At 35.3% G+C, this 15,219-nt stretch overlaps 1 protein-coding gene across 1 annotated transcript in view; it reads right to left on the bottom strand.

Annotated features, from left to right (window-relative positions):
- The window catches only part of LOC117789685 (aminopeptidase N), a 35,285-nt gene that overhangs the window by 13,025 nt on the left and 7,041 nt on the right, over positions 1-15,219 (bottom strand). The window contains exon 2 of the mRNA XM_034628772.1: positions 10,702-11,464. Coding sequence (XP_034484663.1) covers positions 10,702-10,726 — 25 coding nt within the window. The 5' untranslated portion in view covers positions 10,727-11,464. The remainder of the gene's footprint in view (positions 1-10,701; positions 11,465-15,219) is intronic.

The raw sequence follows: 15,219 nt of genomic DNA, 5'->3' as shown, positions 1-15,219 counted from the left end.
GCTTTCTACTGCATTTTGTGTTCGTGTCTTTTATCTTATCTCTTATCGTTGCCATCGAAATCACAACATGGCAAACAAACGCATTTTGTATGCTCCATTTTTTGGTTAATTGTTTAAGTTGCGGCTGTTTCACTTCCCATTTCCATTTATATTCCCATTTCCCTTTAACACCTCGACTGGGTCACCTTTAATGATAACCCATTTTCATTGTTGGAAATTGGTAAAAAGCATTTACCGTGTCTATAACTAGGTTATATAAACAACAATTTCTCATTGTTGCTGTGACTGTTTACAAGTGAATTTCTTTCTTTTACTTTGCCTCCATTTCCCCCAGATTTATGAGTCACATATGAATAGTTGGAGAGATCTGATGAGCCGACGCCTGATTAACTATTTTGGTTGCAGCTGCAGCCAACTAATGTAATATGTAATGTGAGTTGCCCATTGGTTTGTTGCCACATGCTCGGGATCTGTTTACAGCGCATTTCCTACTGGGTACCGTGCCTCTTTCCCTTCCCTTTTCTGTCTCTGCTTGTGATTTAATTGCTCGGTGACCCAATTCTTGTTGTCTGGCAACTCTTCAGCAAAAGAGCTGACAATTTTTGCATTAATTACGTTTACCAGATGTTGAAGATGTGACAAGAAGATTCGCAATGAAAATGAAAGCAAAAGGATATCTTCTTAAAAGATTTCTTAGACTTTGTCTGTCTTCAAAATATGGGTCAACTGTAACCATATAGAATGCTTGTCTCGAATAACGGGTACTCACTATCCATTCACTTCGTTCATTCATAATTATGTCACATGAATCGATCGATAAGTGGAGCTGCAATTAAATTGTTATAAACAATTCGCACACACAGCACAACGTTACAACAAATTGATAGTACAAAATAATTATAAAAAAAAATACAATTGTTTGCTGATTCTATTTTTTTTTTTTGTACACTTTCCTGTTCTTGTCATTTGTTCAGCTGAGTTGTTAAACTCGTGTATTTACCAATAAAAAAGTGGTAAAAAAAACAAAGCGAAACGCAGAGTTGACTGAACTTTGCTGAACGTGTTGTGAGTGTGGAGCATATGTGAGTGAGTGTACTCATACTCGGCCCGGTATTCGGTATTCAGTTTTATTGCCCATATCGTTTTGCATGCCTCTAATGAACCGTTGAACGTTGCAATTACCCAACAAAAAAAAGGGCCAATCAAGTGTGGGGCAAAACTGTTCTGAGTAAATGTCAGCAAAGTTAACGAGGAGGACGCAAAGCCAATGTTGAATGTTGCATGTTGTATGTCGCATGTGCTGTGGTTATAAACAATTCATTTGTTGTCGCATCACAACTGAAATCCAAACAAACTTTCAACTCAAATAATACACGTAGTTCATATTGTGTTTGCCTGCTTCGTTTGCTTTGACGCTTCAAAAATACAAAAAAAAAAACTTTAAAAAAATTGTTTATATCCAACACTCGAAACTTTGGACTCAGCACATTTTCTTTGATTCACGCCGACACAAAAACAAAAGAAGAAAAGTTGAAAGCACAACTTCATTTGTAGTTTTGTCTTAGTTTTTATAAATTCAGAAGAATTTGTTAATGATTTTCTGGGGCATTGAAAATGAAAGTGAAGCTGTCTATCTATGTATTGTATAACCATTTAGCTAAGCTCTGGATTAGCATAGTTATTGATAATATTTGAATATTATAAACAAAACTTAATTAAAAACAGTGCAGCTTATTATGAAGTTTGCCCCTGGCTCACATTTCCGGTGCAGACAAACTTGAAAACCAGTCGCATTATTTGCACTGCGCAACGGTAGCTGAGAGTCAAGATGCAGATACAGATACAAATACAGATACAGATGACTTAAGCAGATACAAATAAAGCAACACACATAATTATAATTATGTATACAGTCACAGTTAAAGGGGGGCAACACATTGTGACAACATGGGGAAAAACTCTGTGACAGTTCACAAACAAAAACCCAAGCTGAGATCTGGGAACTGGCAACTGAGGAACTTGTCAGCACTTCACCTTGAAGCGATTGTGAAGCAGCAGGAAGAGAAGACTGTCAGAATGTAGAAGAAAGAAGAGAGAAGAGTCCCATGCTCAACTGTCTGCATTTGGAATCCAGACAATTTAGCGAGACAAATAAGCGAAAAGTTCGCTTTTATTTTTTTGTAATTTACGATTTATTATCATCACCTTGGGCCTAAAGAGCATGGGCGTGGCAGTTTTCTCCCCTGCAGAGTCAGAGCTATTTTTCAACACTTTATTTTATATTTTGCATTGCAATTGCTTGCAGAAAAAGGCGTGTCTTAAATCAGAAAATGCATGTATTTAAATTAATGATGTCTGTTAAACTATGATAAATACACTGTCACTTCAATGGATTTGCTTTAGTTTGGGTTTGTTATTTGAGGCACTGGCTTAGCACATGATCTGGTATGAACTTAAAGCCGCTTTCTCAGTCGGCAACAAGTCGGATGGCTAATTTGCAAATTAAATTAGCGCTCATTCTCATTCGCTGGCTGAAAATGACGCCACCGAAAATGCAAATAGTGAAAACAAAGGCAGCGTCAGTTATCAACCTGCCCCCAAGTCCCTCCCCTCCCTCCTCTTCTTCACCTCCCTACCATCCCCTTGCTGCCAGCTAACTAAACCAATTTCCATTAGCTTGGCGAAGCGTGAGATCAACCTGAGTTGGGGGCGGGAACGAAGGGGAGTGGCAGAATTTACTCGCCTACAAATACAAATTTTGCATGTCAAACGAAATGTGACCAAAAAAAGGGGCAATAAAAAATGGAGCAATAAAAATGGCAATGAAATGTTTGGTAGCCAAATGGAATTAACTTGACGTCTTGTCTTGACGTTTGCTACCTGTAACTGTTGACCTAATCAGCTTATACAGCCAGCTTTTTAACTTATGGTCAAATCATAAAAAATAGGCTGGTACAACGCGGCGTATGCGCAATGCGAAACAATTCGTTGCAGAGCAATGACACTCTAAACAATTTCTAAACATTCTCAGCTTTAATTAACAATGGCACGTTACTCGACAACAACAATAATAACATTTTTATTTAACAATTTTCATTGCGTTACACGCAAAAAACTTTACAATACTGAGTTTTTTCCTTTTTAAACTTGACATGCAATCGTTGCTGATGAGCTCGCGATTTTTCATGTAATTTTCGAATTGAGTTGACACGTTTGTAACAATTAATTAAAGTGCTTTACAATTTGTCGCACTTTGTAAATTAAAATCAAAACTGCAATTTAGTTTCATTTAAAAAAGCGTGCACAGATACGTGTATTTAAATTACTTCTCGGAGCAGCAATGCAATTATTATTAATATTGAACAAACATTGACATTACTTGCCAAATTTATTGCCATATGTTTTGCAAATTTATTACTGAATTTATTATCATTTTTCTAAGAATTATTATACTTGTCCAAGCTACACCCGATCCATAAAATGCACACTAATTGACTCTTTTAAATATGGGAAACAAATTGAATGGTTTTCACAAACTATAATCATTTCATAAGTTTTATTAAATATTGTGTTCCCTTCGTTGGCATTAAACTGTCTTCTCATACACAATAATTTGTGTGGTTTTGTGTACGCTAAAAAACATAAATTAATGTGTATTTATCATCTCACAAAGCAAATTTTCGCCAAGCAAGTTATTAGCTAATACTTATATACTCGAACTGAACATTTAGTTGGGAAAAAGTGTCTATATTTTTAATAAATTTTATAAATACTTTTTTTCGAAATAAAAGCAACATTTTATCTACTTATATGCTGTCTTTTCAACTTAACACCTTGTAGATTAAGACTTTAATGAGTTTGTCAGCTTTAATTGATAGATTGTGTATATATATATATATATATTTCTTAGTCAGTTTCAGAAGTTTTCTGTGTTAGAAGTTTTCTGATTTAATCAGTATTTTAATAGTATGTCTTGTATGGGTTAATTAGTTTGAACTATTAGATTGTATCTCTAGAGAATATGTTTAAGTCCGTTTAATAATTGATTGGAGCTGTTAGATTGTGTATTCATAAATTATTCTCTTTTCTATTTTATGAGTTTGTCAATTTATATATATTTTTTAAAATATCTCTAAGTCACTTAGGGTATCTCTTAGTCTCTACTTAAAATTTTTGATTGTGCAACTTTATTATGTTTAGTTGTTACCATTACGGCATTTCATTTTTTATGCTATTCATATAGCTAACACACACATGCTCGAGAGAAACGTATGTGTATCGTAGGTAGTATAATCGAGTTTTGATTTGGCCTGTTGCCAAATTAGTTTCGCTCTCATTTTCACTCGCTGGCACTGACATTGTCACGCTCTGTACATTTATTGTTTTTGTTGTTTGTTTTGCAATGAAAATATTTTTGATTTTGTTTATATGCGCACACGGGTAAAAATTTTATTTATATCGTGTCAGAATTTTATGCTAAAAATTGCTCAAAACGACGCAACATCAAATGGTATTTGATATTTGTATTTTTTTAGCTAATGGCAAAAATTCTCTTGGAAATTGCTACTTAGTATGAGCATGAGTATGAGTAAGATAAGTGTATGATTTTTTAAGAATTTAAGTGTACCCGTTTGTATGTGGGCTTGGGTTTAGCCGGGTCTTTGATCCACACGCATGCCCCATTGGCATTGAGCCGTGTGATTTATAGCCGCCATTTATCTGTTGGCAAGTCGCGCGAGTTTCTGTCTCGCTTTATTTCAATTTAATGAAGTTTTTTTTAGATATATATATTTTTTAATTAGCAAGCCAAAGCCCCCACACCTGCGTTTAGGCCTAGCTCGAGGGCTTGTCGGTGTCCAATCGACAATTGGTTGTAGCCCACGCACTACGCACTACAAACACAAAAACACACAAGATTCGTTTTCATTATGACAATTGATTAATTGAAATTGTGGCTCCGTTTGGTTTCCGTTTGCCAATTTAGAGCGGGACACCCATGGCTTAAAATTAAAGCAATTTCAATTCTTAGTGTGCCAATTAAACTAAAAAAAACGCAAGTGAGAAAGCTGCTGAGTTACGCTGATCGACTATAAGATACCCGGAGTTAAGTCAACACTGAATTTAAATTCTACTTTATGTGAATGGAGGCGATGTATCATACATTAAATTTCTGCTTCTTGTATTTTCTATTAATTTATTTTATTTATTATTTCTCATTTCTTATTTCTTAAAGAATATCTATTATTAATTCATTTGTCAAAAATAATAAGCTAACAAGAAATCAGCGTAGTTGTTGATTCTGATCAAATACATATAATATCTAGAATGACAGATATATTTTGCACATTAATATTTTCTTCACATAAATTTGCAGAAACGTTGAATACCTTTTATTTTTTGACATTTTCAATGAGCACAGGGTATAAGCCTGAATAAACTGCGTGGGTCTGTCATCCGTCTTGTGCTGAACTCTGTCTTCAGTCGGCTGTCATATATGGTATATGGATATCTATGCACAACACATCCATATAAATCCATATACAAATGACGGGCATTTGTTCCGCATTATGACAAATGTTCGCCACGTTCCACGCTTAATGCAACTCAGGTGCAGGCGGCTTCTCGATTTATCTATTTAAGTGCAATCTAAGCATTTCAAAGGCTTACGTGCTGGCTTCCAAAGATCCGATAGCATCGCCAACATTGTGCCTAACTGCAGTTCACTGTATTTTCAATGTTCAATTGTGACGACGCTTAACTCACGAACTGGCTCCCGGCTTTGTGCACTTTTTCTAGCCATAATTTTAGCCAATTTTGGTCAATTTTGCATACCAGACCCCAAAGCATGAAGTCTACCAGGTACATTTGCATACCCTGTACTGAAGAGTTAATAAGGGTTGCAACACTTAATAAGTAGAAGAAGATATATAGAGTAAATATAAAATTAATTGAAATAGTAATTTTATATCAAATAGAACTCTCTTTTCACAAATAGTATGGAAAACAGGGTATTTTGGAGTCGCTTATTTTTAAACTCTCCCGTCTTAGTTGATGTGTTCAAACGTTTGACTTACAATCTACAGCGAAAAACACTTAGCCCCGTTAACATGTCTTGCCATTAAAATAAATTATTTAATTTTATTATTGCTGATAAAACTGAAAAATTACGCGAATAATATGCTAAAGATTTGACTGTCAGTCGGCTCAGCTTAAGGCAATTACAACGATAACAACAATTTGACGTTAGCTGAAAATTTGAATAATTTAATCGTTAAGAAATACCCATAAAGGAACAATAAAAATGGTCTTTATTACATATTGTCCTTGCAAAGCAGCACCCCACGCTGCTGCAAATTGGCAATGTTGCGTTGGGCAGAAAATTGTCAACGCTGCATTTAACTAATTGTTGCGCATGCGCAAAACTCGCAATTGACTCATAACATTTGCATAAACTACTACAGATATCAACAAGTATTTGTGCATGTGAATGTTTGCTCAAGAGTTTTATTATCTCCATCGAAGTGTTCATTTAGCAAATCGATGGGCGTTGCACAAAATGTGTCAGTGGCAATTGGAGTTTGTCGAGCTTGTTGAGTTTGCCGAGAGGCGAAATTGTTTTTAATTGTGCACATTGTGCAGTTGCAAATCAAGTGCTGACGTCACTTTGCCCGTGATCTGTCATTTCCAAGATTTCCCGATCGATATCCATATATGTTGTGGTTCATTCACGGATAAGTTCGATAAATCGACAAACCGGCAAAGAGCCAATGCAAATAAATAGACCAAACGGCAGTCAGTGCCAATGTAAAATTCATTTTCGGGGTTAGCCAAACAATTGCAAAATTCAAATTCAAATCACGTGTTTTCATTAATGATTTTCGAGATCAATTGGCGATCGGAGGGGGACAGTTTGAACTTGAGCTGAAAATGTGAATGAAAATATTGTTGTATTGTCGGCATTAAAAACGATCACAAATGAAAATTGACATCTGAATGTTGTTCCACAGTTCCCATGAGGAGAAATGTGGCGTAACTAGGTGAAAATAGAAATGATGAAGTGCAACAACTGTTGCAGTGTGGCATTGTTGCATTGTTGCTTTGTTGCATTGTGGCTTCGTTGCAGCAATCAACAATCATAACTGTAAGTCATTTATTATCATTGAGAAGCTGTCACAACTCTTTGAAATACAGCTTCCTATTTCAATTGATCCGGTTTAATTTTGTACTTTAACAACGAGCATTTAAAATTTTCCCTAAGCTTTGACATTTTGACACTTTGTGACTTCCCGCATGCAACTTCAGATGCATTTATCGTGTCAAGTAATCGAACACCTCACAAATGAGGTATTTAAGGCATTTAAAATCATTGGAATTGAGTGCTTAAGTTCGAAAAATTATAAAAACAAGTACAGAGTGCGACAAACGAGTGTGCCTGACCAATATATACCCTGTAGTTTATTTTAACTTAGCGCAAACTATCACAACTTTATTAAAACTTAAACGATTTCCTTGCCAAATGTCATATTCTTCATTATTTGGTACATAATTTGATTTTCCATCAAAATTTCAAAATTTTTCCATTACGTTTAGTTTTTTTCAAACTTTCTTTTCCTTTGAGACTTTTTCAAAATCTTTAAACTGCCATAACTTCATGAAAACTTAACCAATTTCCTTAGCTATTGTAAACTTGATCATTATTTATTAAAATTCATTGTTCATCTAATATACTGGTTAAGTTAACTAAACTTAAATTACTCTTTAAATGCAATGAATGCAGGGTATTAAAAACTCGTTTAGACAACTTAATATCAGAGTTGTAACTGCTTGAAGTACAATTACGAATTCGCACTCGTATCAAATTATATGTCGCCTGTTTATCGACGTCATTTTGGCCAAGGTGTCAGAATTAACGCCTCGTTGTCACATGAATTATGCAAATTCAGATACCTTATCATGCCCAATTATGTAGATACCACAAGATACAAGGCAAATAGGCTGACTAGATATATACGAGTATATATTCTAAGGTCAAGTTGAAGACTAAACTAAACAAAGAGCAGCTGCCAGCAGTAAATTCAACAAAATATCAACAGCTGATGCTTATAAATTATTGCTAAAAAAAACTTGGACTCTCCCCGGGTTCATGTTGTCGTCATCGCGGATCGCAGTGTTGCGACTAAATTTACATATACAAAGGCCTAAATTTACACATATGTATGCACATGTAAATCTATGTATACTGTATGTGTTTGTATTTGTTTCCATGTTTTGTTTACAGTTCAAAGCACTCGCGGACACAGGGTCAATGTAAAAATGATCCAAGCATGTCCATGTTTCAGTTTTCGTTTTCCGACTTCAGTCCGATGTACAATTAATTTGGGATATAAACAGCGGACTGACACTATAAATTATCGTGCCATCTAATTGCGATTTAATATTTGAATGTGAATTAGAATTATAGTCAGTTGATTCACTCATTGCTGTTCATACATCATAGGATGTTGATTATTAGTTTTGAAAAAATGTGCGGGTGGATTGTTAATGTCTTTTTTATTAATCAATTTTCCAAATTTAATTTCTGTTTTTGCTTTTAATGTTGACATTAACGTTGGTTTTTATGAGAATTTCACACATGTCTTCAAGGTTATATCAACAGGTTTGATAACTGATCAAAGTAGTGGAAAATACTTGTACTCATGCCATATTAGAGTCAACAAAGCAAGAGCAAGAGCAAGTTCAAGGTTTTCTTTTTTTATGGTGAATACTCATGAATCGATTCGAATTCAAGTTGTGTGTTCAAGTCGCAGCTGTGCAAGCCCTTTTTGGATTTAAAGCCAGGTTATTTATGTTGATCTTAGTCTGGCAGAGACAGAATTCCGGGAATCAAATTCGGTGCCACTCGACAGACCATAAACTTTAAGGCGCTTCGGCGTAAAAAAACATAAAAGAACATTGCAAAATTTATCTTCATTGTGTCGCGATCGCAGCCATTTCAAAACGTGATCAAGATATATAGACAGTCGAGATCCTTGAAAAGATATTTTGCGTCTGTCCGACGATGACATCATCAACTGCGGATGTTGCCCCAAATTGCCTGGAAATTTGCCTTTTTTTTGCTGATGCAACGTTGGACTGCCAGTTGTCTGTCTGTGGCATCAGCTTTGGTATTTTTTTGAGAGACCCGTGAAAGACGTGCCTCAAATTGCACTGCGTTCTCATTCGCAATCGCAATCGCATTCGCATTCACATTCTCTGTACTTGAAGTTTGACATTGCCTCAATCGTTCAATTTATTGCCATAGATCATAGAGCTGCTTCCTCTAAGCATTTATGACAGTTTTAGTTTATTGAAATGAATATTTATATTAATTCTTATAAGGTTGTCAGTTGCCTTAAATGGAACACGGTTGTCAACAGTCAACAGTTGACAGTTGACAGTCGACAGTCGACAATGGACTACTAATGCTTAGTCTGATGAACATTTAATAATGAGATTATGCAAATACTACAAGTTAAGGTTTTCATCTCGATCAGGCCCTAGAAGAACTACAGAATGATCTCCGCATCACTTGTCAATGTGGGCGATGTGACGACGATGCTAATAACCGGATCGTATCTGAAGGTGATTTCTGATATCAAAACCCGTCTGTCTACTTAAGAAATCTCTGCCTTTAAAGTCACTCTCTGAGTGCCACAAATTGTTGCCGCTTTGGGCGTACATTTGGTTTAATGACCTGCTCTAATCATACACATATTGATAATTGGCTGCTACATGTTGAATGTTGTGGATGTATTAATTTACCTGGACTTTCCACGCCCATGATGGCATCGGAATCCTCTGTTTGGCATGAAAGAAAATAGCAGTTATCAGCACTACTTAATGATGTCAGCTAATTGGAATAACAAACTGAAATATATGCCAAAAACTGAATAGAAAAGAAATAATCTTGATGCATTGGCTCATTGCGCTGACTAATGTTGAGTGGCAACAAATATGACGCAATTTGGTGTCACTGTGCAAAAATAACAAAAGTCTTTTGGCTTTACAAATGTCTTGGTATTTTTCAAAGTCAAAAATTGGCAAACATCTGTTGTGTCTTCAAAATTTTGAATGAATTTCGTCTATGTAAAAAAGGTGAGCATGAGATAATACCCAGAAAATGCAAATGGCAATGGAATGTAATGTTAATATATATAAAGTATTTATATATCTATAATGAGAAAGAGAAAAAAGAGTCCATTGACAGCATGTGAGACTGGACTGCCAGTATGAATGATATACGTTCGATGTGCTTGCCAAGTTCTTAGCGATCTATCTATAAATAAACCCAAAGCAGGTATGAACGTGAGTAAGTGCAGCAATTGTCTAAATGGCGTCATAAGTGCACAGCAACAAAAAAACACTATTAATAAAAGTGCAAACACTTAAGAAACATTTCAAAATTCAACGCATAAATTATGTGATTAAAGAAACCTCATAAAAACTAACAAATAACTCTTTAAATTGGCTAATTCAAAAGCTGTAAACCCACAAAATATACCAAATATTGTTTAGAGAATTGCTTTTAAATTGCTATAAATATAATTGTAACATAATGCATTTACAAAAATTAAAATTGAGGAAATCAATTGAGTTTCGAATATAAGATTTGCATTTGTAGTACATATACAATAGATAGATTTATTGGGATTTTCAACTCACCTTCGTTTACGTAACCGCCCTCCATAGTGCCGAATGTGTACACCTCGTTGCGGCTGCGATTGCAGTTGTTGTTGCCTTTGAACACCTTGGCCACGACCTACGATCACACGTGCCGAAGAGAAGAGAGTGGAGAGAGAGTGTTGAGGTGGATTTTCCTCAACTGGATGTGGAAGTCGAGTCTGGGCGATTTAGACAAACACCTCAGCTGGTTGTTGCCGCTTCTTATTTATTTTTGTGGCAAGTTCTGACTGTCTGCCTATTTATTAGAATGTATTTTGCGATTGCACAATGTGCCACAAATACGTTGCAACACTCTCAAAATATTGTTGCCGTGCAGCACTTTATTTTTTGTTTTTGCTTATGGAATCAGAATTGAAATTGGAATAGGAATTGCTGTGGACATGATCTCTTTCTAAGCGGTACTTTGTTTATTTTCTTATGTACGTATATGTTATGGCTAAATGCTTGGCATCTTGTGTCTGTCTCTGACTGCAAGATGAGTGCCAGTTTCGTCCCACTGTGCCGAGTGCGGAAATGTGTTGGAGAACTTATCTAGGTATTGTATCTGGACAACGTAGCAACAGCTACTCTATGCTCTTTTCCTATTCCTATTCCTGGTGCTCGTCTCTTTCTCTCTTTTTTAATTCTTGTGAATTTGCATTTGCCTGTGGCTTCAGTTTCTCGGTTGGGTTTTGGTTTGCTTTGCTTTGGCGTCTATAATACTTCTGGGTGATGTTGTTGTTGTTGTTGATGTTGTTGTTGCCTGCAAGTAAAGATAGCACATAAATAAACATGCTATAAAATTGGCCATTGATAAATGTTGACCCCAGTTTGAACCGTCTAAAATGAAATGGGCTGGGCATGTTTTCAGATGAACTCCAAAGATATCAAGGCGCATTGCAGTCAAAATAAAACAAAAAAAAAGAGAACTCTTCTATGTCATGAGGCCCTGAAATTCAGCTGACATTGCGAATTCTGCAGCTGCAACTGATATGCGACACAGGCAGTCCTATAATGTGGCATGAAACATTTTCAGCACATGACAAAATAAATCAAGCTGCTGCAGTACAGTTAGTCAAGTTACTGTTTTGACAAAGTACAAAATCTACATAATTTATTTAGTCAAATTTTATTTTATTATATTTTTATTTTGTTGTTTACAAAGAAATATATTCAAATAAAAATTAAAAATAATTAATAAGGAAACACACATGTGCACTTTAATTTTTATTGAGAATTTTACTTGACTCACTGAAATTTTTTACGATATATTCAGCTCTTTTTTTTTTGGCAATCTTTTATGATTCATTAGACTTTTTGCGGCTTAAAACGAGCTCAAGCTTAGACGCTTGCTTGACTTCTTGGAATCTTTCACTCAGCACACTTTATTGTTGCTTTGTTGTTTGTTTATTTAATCTATCGGTAAATAAATGTTGGTTACTCCTATTTGAAGGTAACTGCTGATGTCATTCTGTCAATATTTGCACCACAAATTGAAAACAAATTTGGACTGCAAACAAATTTGCTTAACTGAAATCAGTTGTTTGTTTGTTTCCAATTTAATTTGTTTGTTGAGTCGTTTTTAAGACCGCAAGTTCAATGTCAAAATAATATTGGCTAACTATGATAATTATTACGTTTAGTAAAGCCACAATTTATTATCAGTCAAGAGAGAACGAGAGAAATAGAGACTGAAGAACGAACCGCACGCGGTCAAAGTTGCCGGAAAACTGTTTGAAGAATTGGTTGCCGGAAACAAAGCGCGAGCTGGGATACAAATTGAAATTGCTTTACCAAAAACGCGCTGAATTTATGCATACTAAAAGATATTGTAATAAAAAAAAGAGGAGAGACAAGACAGAATTGAGGAAAGGCCATAAAATGAAATGGTCGCTGGCGTTGACAATGGATTCATCAATGGATTCATACTTGACATTTGATTAAGACCCCAAACGGAGTGAAGGAAGGAGGGGGAAGAGGGAAAGTGGGAAAGAGTCTAATGCCAAAAACGCAACTGGTATACTTTCAAATTGGGCAGTTGTTTGGGCACTTGATCGAATGGGGCAAGCGAAACGAATTTTAATTGATGCCACAGACCGCAGACTGAAGAGAGCAGACTGAAGACAGCAGAGAGAAGACTTGTACTCGTCTTCATATTCGAATTGCCCCCTGAGCAGTTACTTCTACACTTCAATTTATTATTACAAGGCATAATTAAGGCGGCACTTGATTAATAATCGTTGAACTCGGTGTGACCCGCAGTCGAATGCCACGCCTTCTAATTTTACTCTCTTTATATTTCGATAAATAGACCAATTGATATTGTTTTGAATTGTGGTTGATTTGTTGTAACTATTAGCGCAGTATTATGCGCTTTTAATAGACCTTTATTGAGTTAAATCTGTGACCATCATTTTAAAGTAACCCTCTGAATACATTTTTAACCCCCTACTGCCTTCCTCCTCCCCTTTGGCAAACAATTAAAAGAGCGACAATTCGATCAATTGATATTCTCTTCTTTTTTTTTATTCATCATTATTTATGAGTGTAAATATTTAAAGTTAAGGACAGCTGCAGGGCCATTCTTAAATGGGAACCCTTCCATTCCCTTCGCTTTCTTTACTTAATTCAATCCGAGTGCCATCAATCAAAACTACAAATTGGTCTCAAGGAAGGGCATCTTTGGGATAACTGAATGTTTACTGGTTTCTCAGTGTCAAGTTAATTGCCAACACAAGTTTCTAATTATGTAATTGTCAGCGTTGTCTGCTTGTAAATTCCTCTTCGGTTGCCTTGGGAAAGGTCACACTTGTTGTTATTGTTGCCATGACTCTGACAAGGGTTTTGAAGTCAACGTCAACTCCGCATGACAAATAAAAAACTGCAGTAATTTGAGCATTAACAGAGGGCATTAAAATCAACATTAAATACAGGAATTATTTCAGGAACAATACGAATTTCTAGCAGGAGAAAAAACTGTTTGCAAAAAATATATTTTCTCTAATTAAATACGTATTTATTTATAAATATTCTTCACACGAGACCTGAGTTTTTTTAAATTTGTTTACGTTTAAATTAATATGTATTTAATATTTAAAAACTTTCATTGTGCTTTATTAAAAATTATTCATTTAAATTTTTAGAAATGCTTTATTAAAAATTATTTTTTTTTTATTGTTGACTTTCATTTTATTAGAACTTGCCCTCAGCACATTCTTTTGATCAAAAATCTTAGTTCTGGGACCAAAGTTTTTGATTTTAGAATATATTCTTTATCTGTGAATTTACAGTGAATTTTTAAATATAGAAAAAAGTAAATTAGAAATGACAGAAAAAGTTACAAACTTTCGTGGTGAAAAGTCGCTATTAATTTAAACATTTTAACTCAGCTGTCAAATGAGCAACTTCAACAGTTTGAGAGTTCTGTTAATAGAATTGAGTTTTACACATTTCAGAAGGTTAATAAGTCACAGAAGTGCAGTAAACACACATTTTTAACTTACACACACTAACGTTTAGTTATAAATTTGTAAGTTTCAATTTATTGCTCATGTCAGTCAGATGATTATATGGCGTATGTTTGGCATATAATGTATCTTTGTTTATAATGCTGGTAATTAGTATTTTGTCAGTGTTCTTGACGCCCACCGTTAAGCGAGTTAACCGCGACCTGTCTGCGAATTGTGGGGGGCATTAAGTATACGTGTTACGTATACGTATCGTATATTGAGCGCAAATCATTAGGCAGCCAATTGAGCGCCACTTTGGCGGGATAAACAAAACAATGGAAATAGACATGACAAAGGGGGCAAATACTCGTACAAATATCGCCGTCAAAATTAATAGCTAGTTTTTTGTTCTTTTTTTTTTCGATCAACAGCGGCGACAACGACGTCATCGTTAGCTGTCACTGCGGGCAGCTACTGTACAGTGGAATAATAAGACATATATTATACAGTCAGACAGACATGTGCTTTTTTTAGCCGAAAAAGAATTCATAAATCTATTGAAAGTAAATACCAAAAGTGGGTCAGCCTTAGAATCACTCTCAATGCTTGAGGTAGTCACAAACACATCAATCATAATAGTAATAATAATATTAATGATTGAAAAAGCCGGCGACAATAGTCTATTAACTTGAATTCAATTTAGCGCCGAGAAAGACAACACTTTTTACTCATTTAGTCAATTGGTGCGAGTACTCGTACTCGTACTTGTACCAATAATGACATAAGCTGGCGTTGCACGTGGCGTATGCTTAACATTAATTGCCGTATTCCCTTAACGAGTGACCATAAAACCAATTACGTTATACGCACAACGTTCTGTGAGTCACAACACAAGTTCAGCGCACTTTTGTGGCGCTAAAATAAAAGAGAATTAATTCATCAAATAAAAACAAATTATATTCCGGTCTTGCCGTTTTGTGTGTGGTATAAGCCCTAAGGGAAATGTCAATAGACCAAAGGACGTGATGCAAATTGGCAACTGATGCCGTCAAAGTAAAGACGTTATTCT

This window comes from Drosophila innubila (genome assembly GCF_004354385.1).
Source record: "Drosophila innubila isolate TH190305 chromosome 3R unlocalized genomic scaffold, UK_Dinn_1.0 2_E_3R, whole genome shotgun sequence".
Lineage (NCBI taxonomy): Eukaryota > Metazoa > Arthropoda > Insecta > Diptera > Drosophilidae > Drosophila > Drosophila innubila.
This window is presented reverse-complemented; position numbering and strand designations above follow the sequence as displayed.